The sequence below is a fragment of the Excalfactoria chinensis genome, chromosome 5, assembly GCF_039878825.1.
Source record: "Excalfactoria chinensis isolate bCotChi1 chromosome 5, bCotChi1.hap2, whole genome shotgun sequence".
Lineage (NCBI taxonomy): Eukaryota > Metazoa > Chordata > Aves > Galliformes > Phasianidae > Excalfactoria > Excalfactoria chinensis.
This window is the reverse complement of record NC_092829.1, coordinates 45,481,109-45,500,394: the sequence shown is the minus strand read 5'-3', so window position 1 is coordinate 45,500,394 and position 19,286 is coordinate 45,481,109. Positions and strand designations below refer to the sequence as shown.

The 19,286-nt window shown below is 48.8% G+C and overlaps 3 protein-coding genes across 4 annotated transcripts in view; 2 read left to right on the top strand and 1 right to left on the bottom strand.

Annotated features, from left to right (window-relative positions):
• Window positions 1–324: 324 nt before the first annotated feature.
• On the top strand, window positions 325–1,988 carry LOC140253318 (uncharacterized). Its single transcript, XM_072338834.1, has 2 exons — window positions 325–1,120; window positions 1,870–1,988. Exons 1-2 carry the CDS (start codon window positions 325–327, stop codon window positions 1,899–1,901), a joined length of 828 nt encoding a protein of 275 aa, XP_072194935.1. The 3' UTR covers window positions 1,902–1,988.
• CCND1 (cyclin D1) lies at window positions 1,114–18,638 on the top strand. Its single transcript, XM_072339261.1, has 5 exons — window positions 1,114–2,237; window positions 3,778–3,993; window positions 4,463–4,622; window positions 9,872–10,020; window positions 15,040–18,638. Exons 1-5 carry the CDS (start codon window positions 2,040–2,042, stop codon window positions 15,193–15,195), a joined length of 879 nt encoding a protein of 292 aa, XP_072195362.1. The 5' UTR covers window positions 1,114–2,039; the 3' UTR covers window positions 15,196–18,638.
• The window catches only part of LTO1 (LTO1 maturation factor of ABCE1), a 30,180-nt gene continuing 15,645 nt past the window's right edge, over window positions 4,752–19,286 (bottom strand). The window contains exons 5-6 of one of the 2 annotated variants that reach the window (XR_011903903.1): window positions 8,812–9,064; window positions 4,752–7,013 (exon numbers count right to left, since the gene is read on the bottom strand). Coding sequence is in view for 1 of the 2 variants with exons in the window: in XM_072339263.1 (XP_072195364.1) it covers window positions 9,053–9,064 (12 nt within the window). In the remaining variant the exon portion in view is untranslated. Of the gene's footprint in view, window positions 9,065–19,286 lie in introns of both variants that reach the window. The other variant, XM_072339263.1, reaches the window with a different exon arrangement.

Sequence of the window (19,286 nt, the reverse complement as noted above, 5' to 3'; positions counted from 1 at the left end):
GGCGGCGGGGCGCGCCGCGGCCGTTCAGCGCGCGCGGCTCCGCGCGGAGCCACGACCGTTAGTGCTGCCGGGGACCGCTAACCGCCGGCCGCTCCGTCCGCGCACCGCCGCGCTGGGGCGGCGGGCAGGTAGCGGCGGGGCGGGCCCGGCACGGGCAGATGCGCGGCGGGGGCGGAGCCGAGCCGTCGAGCCGCCCCGGAGAGGGGATCGGAGCCCCCGCGGCGCTCGCCCTTTCGACCAGTCCCCTTTGTGTCGGCGGGACCGGGCGGCGAGATCTGCCCGGCCCGCCCGGTAACAGCCCGGCGCCTCCATTGGCTCATGCTAATGGGCGCTTCCTGCGGCCGCGCCGCCCCGAGCCGGGGGCTCCCCCGGGCCCCGCGCCAGCGCCGCTCCCTGCCGGCGGCACCGCCCGCCCCGAACCCCGCGCCCCGCCGGGCGCCGCGGGAACGCGGAGCGGGAGGGGGCGGCCGGCGCGGAAGCGGCCCGACCGAGCGCACGTGGGGAGCGGCGCTGCCCGGGCCGGACGGGGCGGCCCGCGGCCTCGAGCGGTTCCTCGCCCCGAGCGGCGTGCCGTGGGGCCGCGGGAGCGTTCGTTCGGCGGCGTCCCCGCGGGTCTGCAGCGAGCAGGCCGGGTTGTGCCTTAGAAACGTCACCGGTCTCCGGCCGACGTGGGCTGTGAGCGCGGTAGCACGTGTGTCGCGTGCTGCCCGACGGAAGGGCGCGGGGCGGTTTCACACCATGACGCCCTGCGGCCCCGCTGCGTGCGGGGAGCCGATGGCGGCCCTCGGCTGGGGTGAGACGGAGGCGGGCGGGCGGCACAGCGCTGCCGGAGCGTGCGGGCAGCGAGCAGACGCGGTGGGCGCACAGCCGCATACCGGCGCGCCCCACGGCTCCGGCGCCGCTCACGCCGCAGAAATACCACGTGGCTCTACAGCGTGCCCACGACGGCCGCGAGGCCGTGGCCTGGCTACCCGTAAAACCAGCACGGAGCCTGGGCCCCAGCCGGCCGCTCCTCCCGCCAGCCCTCGTTGCAGCATCCTCCCGTGGGCCCCAGGCTTCGTCCTGGCCCGGAGATGCTCGGAGGAGGCTCTCCGTCGGGGACGGAGCGGAGCGCTTCCAGGTAGGCGCAGCCCCAGACGGCCGGGCCGGCACCCACGTGGGCCTCCGGTGGGCCCGGCCACCATTTTGTGCTCGGCGTAGCTTTAGTCTCCGGGCGACTCCGCACACGGGGCGGTAGGCAGGAGCCGCTCCGCTCCCGTCGGAGGGAGAGGTGCAGGGGAAGGAAGAAGCAGCAGAACGGAGGGACCCCGACGCCGGGTTACAACTTTAAAGTTGCGGCCTGCGGCGAAGTCGGTGGGGCTGGAGGAGAAAAAACAAGAATAGGAAGGAGGAAATGGGAGAGAGCTGTCCCCTCGGTGGGCTCGGCCGCGAGGCCTCGTGCCCGGCTCGGATCGCGGCCCGCAGGTAGCGCCGGGCACGGCGCGTGGTGCCGCGTTCCCTTCCCCGCGCCCCCCGTAAAACAAGGCCGAGCGCTCCCCTGTGCGGCGTGCACCCCGTGCCTGTGTGTGGCCCGGCCCCATTCATCGCTCGGCTCCCACCGCACGACTCTCTCCGTTTTGAAAATTATGCACGAGGCACCGAGGAGACAATTTGGGTTTCCCCCACCTCTCCCCTGCCCTTGAAGAAAGCGAGCCTTCGTCTCATTTGCATCTGCATGAAACCCCTGCGCTCTATAAGCCGAGCAAAGGGGAAGGACTTGAAGCCTATGGGATGGCTTTAGGGCTCTGCCCCTCGCTTTTGGCTCTCTCTCTCTCTCTTTCTCATTCTCTCTCGTGCTTTGATCTCTGCTTAACAACAGTAACGTCACAGGGACTATACAGGAGAGTTTTGTTGGAAGTTAGAAAGTTTTTCAGCCTCCAGAGGGCTGTAGCGGCAGTAGCAGCAGCAGCATCCAAGGGACTCCTGGAAGGGGAAGAGAGAGAGCGAGCGAGAGACTGACTCAGTCCTTGAGGAACTGACTCGAGACGAAGGAGGCAGACATGGAACATCAGCTGCTGTGCTGCGAGGTGGAGACCATCCGACGAGCCTACCTGGACGCCAACCTGCTCAATGACAGGGTGCTGCAGACCATGCTGAAGGCGGAGGAGACCTGCTCGCCCTCGGTGTCCTACTTCAAGTGCGTGCAGAAGGAAATCTTGCCATATATGAGGAAAATAGTCGCCACTTGGATGCTGGAGGTGTGTATGCTGCGGGGCTCCCTCCGCGCCGGCTCTGCCCTCGCCCCCCTCTCGCACGGGGCTCCGCTGCGGCACGCGGTGCGGCGGCCGCGGGACAGCGCGGGCGGGCGGACGGACGGCGCGGCGGCCCCGCGCCCGGCGGCGGCACCCCCGGCGGCCGCACGCGGTGCGGAGCCGGGATCCGGCAGTGCCACCCGTCGGGCCCGCCGTCCCCGAGCCAGGTGCGCCGGGTACAGCCGTATCGCCGCCCGCCCCGCTGCCGCCCGCCCCGGGCCCCGCAGCCCCCGGGGCTCGGGGCCGTCGGGAGAGGCTGCCGAATATTTTTCGGGGATTTTATTTTAAATTAATATCCTTGTACACGTATGCAAGCGCTGCCCGTGCCAGTATTACGCGCCATCTTTGTTCTTTTATTGCAAAGCAAAAGCGTTTATTAATCGGGAGAAAATTAGAAAGTCTCGGGGAGCGCGCCAAGGGGGGGGGGGGGGAGGGGGTGCGGCGGGGCCGGGGCCGGGGGGGGTAACCGGGGACCCCGCTGGGGCGGCGGGCAGGGCACGGCCGGGGGGCTCCGCGCTGCCGGGGGGGAGCCGCGGGGTGAAAGTTTCTTTGTTCGGCTCGAAGAGAGCTCGGGCTGCGGTCACCCCTCAAAGGCGCGCTTGTGCCGGGCGGCGATCTGCAAGGTCGCTTGGGAAAAGCGGCTCGGAAAGGGCCTCGGGCCGAGCGGGACGCGTTTAGGGGTGTCCCCGGCGGGCTCCCCGAGAGCCGGGCTACGTTTTCGTGCCGTTTCCGAAACGCCGGACGCCCGCGATCTATTTTTAATTAATTTTTGAAAGAGCGGCGCCGTGCCTCGCTTTGGGAAACGTCGCGCCCGGCCGCGCCGCGGGCGGGAGAGGGACGAGGGGAATTCCACTTCGGGGCGCCTCCCCGGGACCCCCCCGGCGGACCCCGGCTACGGGGTTCGGTAAAGGACCCCCGGCGCTTCGTTTTCAGCTTTTTTCCGGAGCCCGGCGGATTTTTTAAATATTTTTAAATATTTTTTGAAAAGATGACGTCTGGGGAAATGCGGCTGGACGCCACCTTTGTGTCTCAAACGGAGCGAGGATCGCGGCACCGCAGCGAACGGGGGGCAGAGTGAGGGCGGAACGGCAGAGCCCGGGGGCAGCCCGGCCCCCCACTCTTCCCCCCCCCCCCCCCTTTCTTCCCCCGTCCGCTGCCCCCGCTTTTTCCTGCGCTTTCCCGTTTCTGTGCTTTTTTAGTCGTTCGTTCTGGGGGCCGCTGCGCCGGGGACGACGAGCTCCTCCGCGCTGGCCCCCCTTTCCTCCCCACGAATCTTTCGAACGCCGCGTTTCCCCCGCTTGGCCCCCGTGACTTTCATTTTCCTTCGCACCTCCGTTGTCCCCCGTTTCCCGGCCGCGTTTCCCTCTTCCCCCCCCCCCCACCCCCCCCTCCGCAACCTCGCCCCGCACGGCCCGAGTGGGGGAGGGACGGGTCGCTCTGCGCCGATGCCGAATTTGTTGTTCAACGACCTCCGTCCTTCCCGCAGGTCTGCGAGGAGCAGAAGTGCGAAGAGGAAGTTTTCCCCTTGGCGATGAATTATTTGGACAGATTTTTGTCTTTCGAACCCCTCAAGAAAAGCCGGTTGCAATTGCTCGGAGCTACCTGCATGTTTGTGGCTTCCAAAATGAAGGAAACGATTCCTCTGACCGCGGAAAAACTGTGCATTTACACCGACAACTCCATCAGACCCGACGAGTTACTGGTAATTGCGTATTTAATCACCTCAGGCCAGAAAATAAAACCAGAAAAAAAAAAAAAGAAACAAAAAAAGAAAGGCCCCCCCCTCTCGCCAAGCACGCTGATGGGGAAACACCTTTTCGGGGCCGGGCATGGCCGCATCCTCTTGCCTGCACAGCCCCTCGTCTCCGCGGGGCTGCGGACCCCCCGAGCCCCCCGCCCCCCGCCGAGGCTGCCCCGCTCGGAGCCGGCGCGGCGAGGCGCGACTTGGGCGCCCCCTGGTGGCCGCATCGGGTGCATTGCGCTTCACTGGGGCTGCGGAGGGCGGCCCTGTCCGGCTCCGGGTGCAGCGACCACCGCGGGAGGGTTCCGCCGAGCTGGGCGTGGGTGACGGGGTGCGGGTGCTGCACGGCCCCGCGTGCACCACCTGGTCTAACGGCGCTTTTCCTCCGTTTCTTCCTCTTCTTCCCCCTTCCTCCCTTTTGTCTTTGCAGCAAATGGAGCTGCTGCTGGTGAATAAGCTGAAATGGAATCTGGCTGCAATGACCCCCCACGATTTCATTGAACATTTCCTCACTAAAATGCCTCTGGCAGAGGACACCAAACAGATCATCCGTAAACATGCTCAGACTTTTGTGGCTCTGTGCGCTACAGGTATGAGCCCTGCACGCCCCGCAAAGCGCGTCGCTCCCCTGTGCACAGCCGGCCCTGGCTCGCGGCTGTGGCTAACGTGGGCTCTCGGGGCTGTGGGGAGGGAGCTTAAGCCCTGATTATTGCCCTTGTTGTTTGTAGAAGGTGGATTACTCTGCACAGGTAAGCTTTCTCGGAAGATACTTCTGAGCTGAATGCGTTGGCTGGGGGAGAAGCACGGTGTTTATCCATGCAGCAGCATGGGATGCACGCTGTGGGGCACAATCCCTTCGCCTCCACGCGCTGGGTTTTATCAGTGCTGGGGCAGCAAGAAGCTCGTTGCCCACACAGGGGGAATCCTGCCTGCAGATTTGTCCTAAGACAGCTTTATAGGCGGAGGGAACAGCTCTGTGTGGGGGGTTTGGAAACTTCCCTCCCGAACCGCCTCTTCCCCTCTGGCGGCAGTGGCAGGAGCCACGCGGTGCGGAGGCTTTGCTGGCGCTGGCCCGGTGCTGCCATCTGCGCCCCGGCCACGTGCTGCGCCGCAGCCATGTGCAGAGCCATGTGCAGGGCCCCGTGCAGGCGCTTGCCAGGCTGGGTCCGCAGGGCCCCGATCGTTGGTTTCAAGGGCACCGTGCCTGTGCGCGCCGTGGCTTTGAAGTTCCGTGTTTGCATGCGGAGTGTGTGTGTGTGCGTTTGTGCGTGCGCCGGCTTCACCCGCTGAACCCTGGCAGAGCGGGAAGGAAAAGCTGTCCTCCAGATCTCGCAGTTCCCACAGACCTGAGCAGAGGAGTAGGACAAAAGAAGTCCTGGAGGGAAGATCGATCCTCTGCTCAAAACGCGGCGCCTTCGGTGCATTGGCTGTTGGTGTGACGAGACAAATCCACAAATGGCAAAGGAATAAGGAAGAAAAAGCAGCCAAAGCAAATGTTCTTTTGCAGTAGCACGTAAAGAGGAATGCCAGACGCTGTTAGCACTGATAAAACGTAGTGCAAAGGAGATACTGTGCTGCATTAAACGCTAATATTTGGTAGCGACTGTGCTGGAAGATACCAAGCCTGCAGTGGCACCTGGGAAATCCTTGGTGGGATGTGTGGTCAGCCCAGTTAGGGGAGCTTGTCTTCCAGATAAAGGTTTGGTAAAAAGATTCAAGAGACATCCACAGGTACTCAGAAGAAAACACAGGTTACACAGAGCCTACTGGTTGAGGCCCAGAGACAGAACCAAGCCCTCGTGGGACATCTATATGCACTGGCATCACTCGGCATGGTGGGGCGGCTCCAAAGTCAGACTGCAGCAGCACTGCTCCAGGATTGGGGTGTGCAGCCCCCCAGCAGCCTTCGCACCACCTGCAGCAGCACCACGGGAAAGTCAGACGTGCTCTTTCCATGGCAGAGCCCACCAGATAAAGCTGCTGGGACCCTGAACGTGTAACTTGCTGGTTTTGACACTACCTCAGCTGTTGGCTAAAAAGAACAGCTCTCCCGGCCTCCCATTGGATATGGGGATGGTTAACCTAGGTTGTTGTGTTGGCAATGACAGGGATGAAAACAAGAGTAGTTCAAAGGTTGGAGACTTGCTAAGGGTCCAGTACTTTGATCTACTGTCGGTGTTGTTATGTTTCTTCTAGGAAGCACATCTAGAGCCTTTACTTAACACTGGTACAAACCACAGCTGGAGAATGCATCAGTAAATGAGAGCCATGTTCTGGGAGTTCTACTTAGCTTTTGAAAAACAATGCTGAGCTCACCGGAACTGGGGCCCTCTTTGGCTCCCTACTCAAGCTGGGAATGTTTCCTGGGGAAAGTGCGCGCAGAAGGGCTGCCACTGGGCTCTGTGTTTTTATTGTTATTTTTGGATGTTGGGATTTTCTCTACCTCTTGCTTTCCCCTGCGACTTCTTTGTCGGCTAGTGAAGATAACATGTGGCTTAAGTAGCATCTGGACTTTGCTTTGCTGTTGCTGGGTTGTATTTCCCCTTGCCAAAACGAACCTAGATGGACTGCAAATGCCTTATGTTGCCTGGATGCTGTGCTGTGGGGCCCAATCCAAAGTCCACTGGAAACACTGTGAAACTTGCTGAAGTGGCCTCGGGGGTGAGCTCAGTATGTCCTCTGCTTGAAGTGCGTGGCCCATGTCCCCTCCTGAAGGAGAGGCTCCTGAGAGGAGGCAGCAAAATAATGCTGGCGTAGAAAGTAAGATCTCTGCCAGTTGGCTTAGCAAGGTGAATGCTGTGGAAGTGTTTGTGGATGAGCGTGCATGCGTGCTTGTTCCAGAACGAGAAGGTTACGTCGCAAGGTGAAGTGGAGGGGAATTCCTTCTGAGCTCCCTCCTCAGTTGCCTGGCTAGTAGAAGTGCATTTGTTTGATTAGGTTCAGTTTCGAGAAATCCATTTTCACCAAAGGATGTCTTTGTGCTGTGGTGGGTTTGGGAGAAAAAGAGAGGAAAAAAAAGAAATAAAAAATGACCAGGGGTTGTTTGAAGTTAACACATAATTGAGCTTAATGAATGGGGCCTTGGCATGGCCGAACAAGGCAGGGATAGCTCAAAAGGAAGCAGGCCTCTTTTGGCCCAAGTTAAGACCAGTGTTGAGGGAGAACTGCGGCTCTATAGAAGCATAACAATGAATAGCAACAAATATTGGAGCTTCAGCATTTCATTATGTTCCTCTGGTTATCAAAACACACCGGGCTCCTTTTATATTATTATTATTATCGCTGTTATTGTTGTTGTTGCTTTCCTCCTCTTGAACGGAGAAAGAAAGATCTCGCTTTGAAACAACCGGGTTACAATTCTCCTATTCTCTGGCCTTTATAAAATTGGGAGTCTCAAGGTATGTGACCAGTTGGAACCTGTTGCATCTTGCAGCAAGTGATTTATGTTCGCAGTTTTGATTTGCCTCAATGAAAAGATTTTCATTCATAGCCCCCAGCTCTCCAGACGGATGGAACTGCTGCTCCATTTAAAAAGGAAAAGGGGTGACTCGCCTTGTTAGGAATTTTTTTTAAAGCGCTGCAGCGCCTATATGCCTGCTTTGTCCTCCCTTCAGGGTGGCTGGCATTCTTCTCTCTCCTCCCCCTCCCCTCTCTCTCTCTCTCTCTTTTTAACAACGCTGAAGTTGTTTATTCTTTTTGGATGAAGTCTCAGATAGGCTACTGGGGATGTGTGCTTCAATTGATGGGGCCCCCTACCCCATTGTGGCTGTGTCAGGTCTAATTCATCTCACCGAAGCCCCCTTGTTCCTGAGCGCTCAATAGCGCAAGATGAGGCGATGGAGGCTGACAATGATGCCACACTCTTCACTTGGGGGCATCCAATTACAGGCGAGAGGGGCCCCCTGATTAATATGCTGAAATTAGTGGCCTCTGCCACAAATAATTCCTTGTTGAGTTGCAACAAAAAGGCAGTCCATGCTGCTTGTCTGGAGTGGTTATAGGGACAGACACAAACTGGTCATTTAAACTTCATTATCACTTTTCCACCTTGGAAAGAATGAGGGTGTGACCATGAATTCGTGTTCTTGTTTACTGCTCCATTTAAAAGAAGAACGCAAATATTAATCCCAAACATGATCTTGTCAGGACGGACTTCATTAAACTGACACATTTTGGCCATGTTCTGTGCGTGGAAAGCAGTTGATGCTGGCGTGAAGTCACTGCCACTGCACCCCGCTGGAAACCAAATCACGGTGGGATTCATGTTTGCCTGCTGAAGGCCCTTGCTTCTGGAGCCCACCTGCCACTGCCTTTCAGACTTTCAGCTGGGAGACCATCTGTGGAATGCGCGTGTTGTCAATAACCAGCCTTAACTACCTTGATCTGGGGGAATGACAGGAGCTTGATCCAAGGTGTGTGTACTTAACGTCTGTCCCGAAATGGGCGGGTTAGGAAAAGGGGGCAAATTACGTTTGCTTTGAACGCGGTGGCGCGCAGGAGATGGCTTTAGACCAAGGTTGGCTTTTTGCTGGCAGCTCATCACAAAAGCTGGGCCACAATTACTCGTATCGGTTTTAATGTGAAGGTTCATAGAGCGCGGGGCGCGGTGCCCTTTTGAAGGTGGGCACTGCTCTGGGCTGCAATGAAGTGTCAGAGATACGTGAACAGATTCAGAGGAGGGGGCTTCCGCAGGGTGGTGGAGGCTTTAGTTTCACTGGTAAAACATTGTCACAGAAGTTATTTTATCATAATAAAGGAGATGCATGATTTAATACTCACGCTGTTCCACTGAGCTCTCTGAGCTGTCCATTCCTTTGATTTCATTCAGGGGTTTGACAGATGGTTTATATTTTTTCAGCCCAGAGGAAGTTGTATTCTGATAAAAGCTTGAAGGAATGTATCTCAGGTTCTTGCGTATAATGTGGCATTTCCCCTTCTTCTTCGCAGTATCAGATGTTTGCTTTTGTGCCCCTTTTTCCTTTTCTTTCCGATTCCCCTCCGAGGTGTACGCTGCCACACATCAAACGCATTCCTGTTCAACGGAAAAGAGTCTTAGCATTAAAACGTGGATTATTCTTATTAAAAAACACGCACCAAAACCACGCTAAATGGCAGAGATAGCCCCTTAAGGAATCATGGGAGTGGCTTTGTGGAGAGACCTACAGCACTGCAGTCTGGAAGGGGGCCCAGCCTCTTGTCAGCATGGTGTCACATCAGAATGTAACTGATTGTCCGCCAATTCTTGGGACCCCCGTCACTTAGTTATGCCGCATTTACATTAAATCCCTGTTGCCGGGATGGATGGCAGCCACTGACAAGAGACTAGGTCGAGACAAAGCATTTTTAAGATGAAACCTTAATTTAAATATGGATTATCTGCCTCCTGACAGGGCTACGCGGTCTCTCTCTTCCTTTCTTTTTACCGATGTCGCTGTTCATTAAAGCTGTATTCCTTTGAATGTCAGCGCTTTAAAGGGCCTGGGGGCTCCAGTCGGAGCGCACCTAGGGCTTGGTGGCGTGCACTACTGGGGAACAGGAGCGGGCTTCCCCTGCAGCACGGCAGCATACGGGCAAAGCATTGTGTAACTGCGGTCCCCAGGTGACGGTGCCCTACCAGGCGTCATGCGCAGCGGGCTGCCCACCAGGACCGCTGTTGGCAGGTTGGGGCCCGTGGCAGCTCGGAGCGGGAGGCACCGGTGTATGGGTGCAGCAGCTGCCAGCTGAAGCCATGTTGGGAGAAGAGAGCGGATGTGTATGGGCAGGCTACTACAGCAATCATTTCAGTCTTTTTTTTTTTTTTTTCCTTTTTTTTTTTTTCCCCTCTTCTTTCTTCATACAGATGTTAAATTTATTTCAAACCCACCTTCCATGATCGCAGCTGGCAGTGTGGTAGCAGCTGTGCAAGGCCTGCATCTGGGGAACACTAACACTTTCCTCTCCTATCAATGCCTCACACATTTCCTATCACAAGTTATCAAATGTGATCCGGTAAGTGACTCTTCTCAGTTGATCCTTCTGTCTTAGAGTTTAAGAATGAATGCCTGCTTGCTGTGCAGTAGCTAATCTGGCAGTAAATCTCAGTAAAGGTCAAACCTCAGAGGGCGTTTTCTGAAGATGCTTGCTGGTGTTGGTCCCCGTTCTGTGCTGTCATTACAGCCATTAATAATCAGCAGTTACAGTGCTGCAGCATACTGATAGGAACGCCACATCCAGCTCTGGTGTTCCTGAGAGGCGTGTCTTAACAGCACAGAGGAAACCCTGAGCCAAGTTGGGATGACTGCAAAAGCTGTAATTTGCCTATAGGTAATTAAACAGCAGTCTGTGCAAAAGAAAACCATTAAAATAAAGGCGAGGAAATAGTTACTGGGATTGCAATAAATGGACCTCGTGGTATCTCTGACCTTATCTTTGACCATTCTTGAGGCCTTTTATTGTGCCAAGTGGTGTGAAAAAACCCTTCTTAAAAGAGTTCTAATGATCTAATTTGGTTTATTACGTGCTAGACCTGCACAGTAGCTGGTATTGAATTCCTTTTTGGAACAAATGCTTGTCCCACGACTTTGTGACAAGGTAGATGGTCCTTGCAGGACTCTCATTTTGCCCTGCAGCTTCCAGGAGATGCACATCAGTAACTAGCGAGCAATAAACCTTTCATGAGTGAATGGGCCAGGAAGGGAGCCTACAAGGAAGACCTAAAGTCAATGATCCATGTCATAATGGTGTGTGAAGTTGGGGCAGAGTTGAGCTTTGTTTTGCAACAATGTGCAAGACCAATAAATAGATGCTTTTAAAAGGTTCCTGTGAGGTCTCCCGGTGCTGGACAATGAAACAGATAAAGACAAGTCTGTGGTTAGGGCAGAATCTTTGAGATGCTGTTAAATAATTTTACCCGTTAATAATTTAAATCCATGGAGAGTTTTATGAGTCCAGGTCTATCAGAACTAGTTCTGCGTAACTGGGTGTTGTTGGCGGGATTGAATTATTTCTGGAAAGATGAATGCATCATATTGAATTATTCACAGCAGAATATATTACGTCAGATAAACAACTGCTGACAAATATTATATCACAGCTTCTTATTTTGGTCACTTTCACAACACCTCAGATTTTAGCATGGTTTTTTTGCCATTTACGTTACCGCAGCTGAAGTAGCGTGGATCTGGAACTGAAATATGTTATAGGAACTTTAAATGCTGAAGTAAAATACTGTAATATTTGGTACACACATGTCATGCTTTCAGTGAGTTTGGGAACAGTGTAGGTACGTCAGTGTATGATTGGCTTCTCCTTGGTGCAAGGTGGCTGAAGGAGGTACTGAGGAAAAATTCCAGGCATGCTGTTGGTACTGACAGCATCTGACTCAAACACAGGCAGTATTTAATGATCCCTGACAGAGCACTGAAGGAGATGTTCTCACACCTTGGAGAACAAGAGTATGTTCTTACATGACTTGACTTATTTGATGACAGCTCTTTCAGAAGAAAATTCAGCAAAGCTTCTTTCTTTCCTGTTGTCCAGAGTTGTCATAAGGCCACAACTTGTATGACCTGAACTTGAAAAAACTAAGTCAAAAAACTAAGTCCTTTGAAAGGAAGTAACTCTTCCTGCTTCTGTTGCTAAAGATATTTACTTGTTAGTGCAGCTAGAGTTGGAAGTAAGGTTTCTGTAGAGGTTGCTACAGAAAATGAGCAGTTATACCATATGTAGATATATGTTGTGTTTGTAATGAAGTAAGAGTACAGCATCTTTCACTGCTGTTACTTTGGAAAGGGCAGATTGCTTGGTTTTGTACACAGTGTGATGCCCCTGTACAGTTTCCCATAAGGCAGGCCCATGTAAGCCTACTGCCAATATCTGTTTAGCTGGCATCCACATGAAGTTTGTTACTCTACAGCAGTGGTTCCCCTTTGTCAGCCTGCATGACCGAAGCCCTTTACACTGAGGTGGCAGAAATATTAAGAGTGTGCATTATAACAGCATGGCTAACGTTCTTCCAGATTATCTATTAGCTAGAACAGCCGGTCTGTTGGATTTCAGGTTATATAATTACACTTTTTTACCTTTAGTCTCAAAGAAAGCTGAATCTAAAGTAAAATGGATATCACCTGATTGGAATTCCTTTATGGTTCATGTTTATGTTGGTTGGAGTCCAATTTCCCATTTTGCCTTTGATCAGGGGTAATTAGAAGTCAGATAATCACAATTAGAAGTCTTGGGCTGTCTTCCATCATTCTATTCTTGACCCCATCATCCAAACAGATGGAATTTTACCTGACATTCATTTCCAGGCCAGAAATTTGCTAAACTAGATTAGATTGGCTTTCCATGCTGTCTGTTAGCGCGTTGGAATTCGTCTCCTGCCTGCCCCTACTCAGAGGCACCTTCAGACATGTGCTTGTTATCCAGAGCGGGTCAGGAAGTAACAAAGGACTTCCAAGCAGCTTCTTTTTTGTTGTTGTTTCCTTTAGTATCTGACCCTGGTGTGTGATCATGTCTGCTGTGTGTGTTAAAGGTATTTGACCACATCAGTTAAGCTAGCCTTTTTTCCTCCTGTTTTTCCACTGAGGGTCTTAATTAATCCAGGAAGGGTTTATGACCTTGAACAAACTGTGGGCATTGAAAATTTGGGTAGCGAAGCAGAAAAGTTGTTGGGAGAAGTTATCAGAATAACGCACAAGTTTAGTGTTTGCTTTTCGGCACTGAGAAGTACTGAGAATGAAAACAAGCTTGTATTAGGTTGTTCACGGTGAATTTTGTCTTTTGCGGTTATTTTTGCTAGTCCTAAGATATTCCGCTCACCTGGTGACTGACTAAGTAATACACGGTCTGAAACGAGTGCCTAACACTTAAAACACTGTCCGTCACCTGCAGCAGAAGACTGCTGTTGATAAAAATTGTAAGGATAATGCTTTAAAAACATATTAGGCAGTTCTGACATGCTGTACTGTGAGACTTTCACTGGGATTAAAAATATCTGTAGTCAAAAATAACCTTCAAATGATGTAGTTATATGTATTAACTGGCAGCTGAATGCCAGAGGGAGAAGAATAGGTGTTTATTGAAATCCTTTTGAATGGTTTGAGTTTTCAGAACTCAGACATGCTACATGCAAATAGCAGCATTAAAAACAAAAACAGGATTTGCTTTGCTATGAAAATAAATAGGCTTCAGTTTGGAACCCTGGGCATAGCACCTTGTTATCACAGAATTATCTGAAATAGTGCCCAGATTAGTAAAAGTGAAAATCCCCAAACCGCTATTCATGTGCTGTTTTAATACATCTAATTCCAAGTGTGACTGAGGTACATGCTGCAGGATGGGTGAGCAGCAGCAGCGCAGACAGGATTGATCTGTCATATCTCAGGAAGGGGTGAGGGGCTTCGCAGGGAACGTAGTGGGAAGGCCAGAGGAATGCAGGAGCCAAAGGCATCATGACTTCAGGATATGAGGCGTTTCTTTTTGTCATTTAAAACGCTGTGTGTCTCTGTCAAGAGGAAATATTACACTAGGGTTTAAACCAAGAGAGGTCATAGGTTATGTGTTTTCAGTGAGCTGTAACTGATGGTCTGATCTGCTTAGAGGTAGGATTAACCTCCCTCTCTCTCAGAAAGGCCTCGCAGAGAATTGTTTGCTTGGGTTTCTAATCTTATTTTACCCCAAATGCCATGTGCCCTTATTGGTGGCAGAGGAGATTCTTGTGGTAGTGGAATCAGTGAAAAGCTGGTAGATCACACAAGAAGCCTCTGAATGAAGGCAGAATTGAAACTGGGAAATAAAGAAAACAGCAGGCAGGTCACCCTCTCAGGAAAACAACATTCATTCTCAGTCATGCACATCCTAACACTTTTGACGGCAATTTATCATGGAAGACTGGGTTCACCGCAAGGGCTAACACATGTCATAGGTTAAATCAGAAAAGGCAGTACTGAAAGGAAACTTCAAAGTCCTTCAGACACAGAGTTAAATATGTTGGGAAAAAGCTTACGATATTTGTTGTATAGATAAGAGTAAACAGCACGCTGGAGGAATTCTGGCAAAACACTGGGATTGTTGTGCCTGCTGAAGCACCAGTTCTGTGCCCTTGCAGTGGATGTGTGTGGCTCTGAAGAATGCAGCCGTAGCTCGCAGGAGGTCAGACAGGTTGAGCTGACAGGCCTTCTCCAAATGGAATTGCTGCACAGCAATAGGTAGACTTGGATGTGCCTGCTCATGTTGTGCTCAATGGCTGGGGAAATTGCCCTTTCCCACAATAGACCTGGTCCTGCTGGGCGCTTGCTGCTCTCCATTCAAACCGCAGCCAGGCCACAGTACAGCCATGGCACTTTCCAGGCCATGCACCCAGCTCCAGACATGGGCTGTGAAGCTGAGGAAAGAGCTCCTGCTCTGAGCTGTCGGGGTGGATGCAGTAGCAAACTGAAAGCGTGGCAGCACCTTAGTGATATAATTCTAAAAGATCTCTGCACTTTGGGGTCACGCTGGTGGCTAAGTTTCTCTGCTCAGATACTTTCTGAGTTAGAAATCAGTTAGTTAACCAGAGCTGCCCACTACTGCAGACAGTAGCAGCTAGCAGGCAGCGTCAGCTTTGTGTATCTGAGCATCCACATACGTGCCACTTTCATTGAAGAGCTTTCTCTGCCAAGGTCCTGCCAGGTTGGCTACTGCCCATGTCACTGCAGGAGCATGCACCACTATCCATGCAGCTCTGTGAGCTGACACAGGGAGCAAAATGACAGTTGTTGTCAGAGGAGCGCGTGTGGAGCTGCTCACTGAGGCTGTTAAGTGGAAGATGGCAGGAGTTACTGTTGAAGGCTGGAGCCAGTTAGCACCCTGTAGCAGTTTGGGTACCTCATCCAGTCCTTGCACTGTTCCGCATTGCTCTTCCTGTGCTCCCAAATAACTTGACTGTATTTTTTGTGACGTTTCAAGAAATGGTATTTGGCCTGTGATGTTAGTATTTTTTCTAAAGAACCCTGGGTCTTTTTTCTCCTCCTGCTCAATCTTCCCTAGGATTGTTTACGAGCCTGCCAAGAACAGATTGAATCCCTCCTTGAATCCAGTCTACGCCAGGCACAGCAGCACAACGTATCTTCAGAAACAAAGACTGTAGAGGACGAAGCAGACCTTTCCTGCACACCCACTGATGTGCGAGATGTGAACATTTAAGAGGACTTCTTCTAGTGGGTTTGCTTGGCAAGAGAAGCAAAGAAAGGGCATCTGAGAAGGAATCAGCATCGGGATCTCCCCCACAGAAACCCTTTTCTCCAGGACATTTTTATACCAGAAGGGAAAACCAGTCTTGTTATATTTTACCTTGCTCTGTCTCCCTTCCATCTGTGACTTCAAACAAATAAACAAAAAATACCCCAAAAACTGTCTTAAAAAAGGAAAAAAAATAGTATTTGCATTGCCCCCAGGGGTTTGTGCTACAAAAATAGAGGATTTTATACAATAATAATCAACTAGTTTTTATATTAAAGTGTTCTTGTCTGTATGTTGTAAAAATAGGCATTAACACACAAAATGTCTCCAGGGGAGGTATTAGATTTGATTTCTTACATATAAAACCAACCAACCAACCAACCATTTTTAAAGTAGAAGAGGGTTTTTTTTTTAGATAGTAAATGAAATATTCTTTTGTTTTTGTTTTTGTTTTCTTTAAAAAGCATAACTTTAACGCAGTTCTAGGCTTTTCTGTATCTTGCTTGCTTATGCATTTAGTCACTTTATAATTCATCTGTAAATGTTTATTTTATTTCCTTAGGTTGTTTGTTTTTTTTTATCCTCTTCACCTTATAAATGGTTAACGTAACCCATAAGTTAGTGTATGTTAGTATACAGCATTATTATATGTTAATCTTTTTTTGTGTGTGCCTGTGGATTGCCTGTGCATTTGTAGGGTTCCAGCTTAGCGTTGTTGGGAAAGGCCAATGTACTACTCATACGATACTCTATTATAAAGAGAAACCGAAATAGTGACATAATATATTATATTTTTGTAATCTTCATATTTTTGTAGTTACCTGTGTAAAAATGCTGGTCTGACCCCACAGATATTCAGCCTAATTAAGGTCAGGTTCAATCCACAGATTAGTCTTTTTTTTTTTTGTTGTTTGTTTGTAATATTCTAAAACCATTCCATTCAAAGCACTTTCAGTCCATTAGATATAGGAAATACATTCTTTTATTGTGTGGGAATTGTTTTTTTTTCTTTTGTTTTGGTTTGGTTTTTTTGGTTTTATTTTTTGGGTTTTTGTTTTTTTTTTTTTAATGGAATGGTTTGGAAATATATTAAGTGCTTGTTGGCAAACTCAGAATTGCAAAGCAAGTGCGTTTAACTATGGTGTTAGAGGAAAGGTGATTTTTCTTTATCCGAAGGTTGTGTTCCAGTGAGAGAAATTGCATTCACAAATTGCCAGGATATCTTCCTATCCTTTTCTATAGAAAAGCTGAAGTTTAGAAATCCTTTGGTGCCAACACATGGTTATAAATTAGGGGCCTTAAAGGTTCACGTATAGGACGCATAGTTTTAAGGACTGTCTCTAGATGTTTTGCAACTGAAGGTTTTTAAACACTAAAATATATAATTTATAGTTAAGGCTAAAAAGAATATTTATTGCAGAGGATGTTCGTAAGGCCAGTATGATTTGTAAAGTAATGCAATCGCCCCTTTCTGAAATAAGAAAAAAAAGAGTCGTTCTACCCTTGCTGTCGCAGTTTTAACGCAGCTTATGAAAGAAAAAGGACACGCTTCAGAGAACAAACCCAAAACCAAGCAGTCTATTTGGCCCCTCAGACATTTTCAATAGCAAGCTAACCATGATAAAAAAACGCCATAGTTAATAGATATGAAAATTGGAGTACTTGAAAGAAGTTCTTATTCCAGTATATGCCCCATGGTTGTTGTTTTTTTATTTAGCTACAAATAGAAAATTTGCACATCTTGGCTATGTATCTTTTTATTATTATTTTAGGAAGTAGCTGAAGGGACGTGGACATAGCTGTTGAAGTTGATGCTCGAGGAGAATGTGATGGTGAAATGTATGTGAGGAAACTGCCGCTAAGGTGTTGATTGTAAAACCCAGATGAAACAAATGCATTAAAAAAAAAAGAAAAAAAAAGAAAAAAAGGAAAAACAAAAAAAAAAAGAAAAAAGAAAAAAAGGAACAGAGGAAAAAGAAAAAAAGAGAAAAAAGAAGGAAAAAAAAAAAAAAGAAAAAAAAAAAGAAAAGGAGTGGATGCTCCATTTTTATTGAGCTGCTATGGATAAATTCCCAGCATGGTTTGAGAAAAAAAGAAAAAAAATTAACATTGCTTTTCTGTATCTTTGTCATTGTGTTTTGCTGCTATTTTGTGGATCAGTTTGGTTTTTCTTTTTCTTTTTTTTTTTTTTTTTTTGTTATACAATGTCATATACTGCCATGTTATAGGGTTTAATTTTCTCATAGAAAATTATATTATTGACATCTTTTTTTTTTTTGTAGATTTTTTTTTTATGTGATCAGTTTTTACTTAATGTGATTACTGCTCTATTCCAAAAAAGGTTCCTGTTTCACAATACCTCATACTTCAGTTAACCATGTCTAGACCAGGTTTTAATGTTCGTACACAGTGCCTCATAGTTCTACTGCAAATGGAAATGCATCGAACGTTATTCTGAATGGGTCTCGCGATTTGCAACTAGGTTGCATTGATTTAAAGACAGCAGACATTTCAGAAGATCAAGTAATGTCCGCTTTTTGTTGTTAGGCATTTTATAAAGCTGGATTCTTTGTCTGATCTGGGGTTTATTATCATAGTAGTTCTAAGCTGTGTTATTAGCCACATTGATATATGAAAGGTGCATTATAATATAACTTTTGTATGCCATCTGATGTGGTTCCCATCAGTTGGGATGCATCACTTGGTGTGATAGGTTATCTTCTGGAACTCTTTTAAGTATTTTGTGTGTTTAATCTGTTATGATATATTAGGGTTGGTTTTTTGTTTTCGTTTTTATTTTATTTTTTTGTTAATTATAGCATAATGCTAATTTAAAAAGCCTGTAAATCTCATAAACAAGCCAGCTAACAGAGTTGTATGCTGAAGAATAATCTAGCTGTTGCCTGTATGCTGCTAAACCAAAACAGAATTAGAACTCTTTTGAGGCAAATGCAGTTAAGACCCTACATAGTGCATAAACAGAGCATTGCAATGCTACTAGCAGTCGCAGGACCCAGGAGGACTGGATACATTCTGTTCAAATTTCAGGAACATTTCTTACTGCTTACCTCATAAAACACTTCTGTTTGTGGCATCTCTGTGTCTCTGAACCAAACATGATTACTGAGTTAGTGGTTGTTGGTTATGTTATGTGTTACACTGAGTGGCAGTGTGTACTGCAAATTTCTTTCCATATTGTGTGTACTGAAATGCCAAATCCAGATACGTGGGTTCATGTGCCAACAGAGATGCTTTGTTTGTCACGTTGTTATAACAATCTGTAGTAAGCAAGCAATTCAGATTTGTACGTTTTTATATTGTACTTATTGGCATCACTGGTCTGAAATGCACATTTTCACCAACAGACCTGTAACAGACAAGTTTCCAGCAAAAAAAAAAAAAAAAAAAAAAAACACAAAAAAACAACAAAAAAAACACAACAAAAAAAACAAAAAACAAAAAAACAACAAACAAAACAACAACACTAAAGTCTAGAAATAAAATTGGTAAAACCCAGTGCCCGCTTGTTGTGTCATTTTATTACTTTCACAAATGCAGAATGGTAGTAACCGTGTCACGTAACAAGCCACACCACTCATTCTGGCTGGGCTTTAGTAATTGCAATGCTAACATATCAGTGCTTTAGGAAAGCAGGTGTTAGTCAGTGTATGGTTTAGTGCCCAACAACGCATTTACAGAACTGGTTTGTTTTAGAAGCAGCCGAGTTAAAATCAACTATTTCTGCCTTCCCCCACCTCCTATATAGAGATTTTGCTGGTTACTGTGTTATCACTGAGATAGTGAGGAATTAATACAGAAAAAATTAAAAGCCTGCTAAAGTACATGAAAAAGAGCTGGACTTTAGAAGGACAGGAATACAACAGTAATGAGGTATGATTGCAAAACCAAGTGAGAAAATCTTACAACCTGTTTGCCAATTCCTTCTCCAAGGTGCCTTTCTGAAAACAGGACGTGTGCTACCAATTGCAAGAGCTGGACACAGCAGCAACAGATTATTCTTTGGGGAGAATGATAACATTTCTAATCTATATACT

Bases quoted from the DNA above. Each gene is read 5' to 3' on its own strand.
- CCND1 (XM_072339261.1), top strand. From the start codon at position 2,040: ATGGAACATCAGCTGCTGTGCTGCGAGGTGGAGACCATCCGACGAGCC. The intron at 2,238-3,777 runs GTGTGTATGCTG...TCCTTCCCGCAG, and splicing joins TCGCCACTTGGATGCTGGAG to GTCTGCGAGGAGCAGAAGTG. The intron at 10,021-15,039 runs GTAAGTGACTCT...AATCTTCCCTAG, and splicing joins AAGTTATCAAATGTGATCCG to GATTGTTTACGAGCCTGCCA.
- LOC140253318 (XM_072338834.1), top strand. From the start codon at position 325: ATGGGCGCTTCCTGCGGCCGCGCCGCCCCGAGCCGGGGGCTCCCCCGG. The intron at 1,121-1,869 runs GTAGGCGCAGCC...GTAACGTCACAG, and splicing joins ACGGAGCGGAGCGCTTCCAG to GGACTATACAGGAGAGTTTT.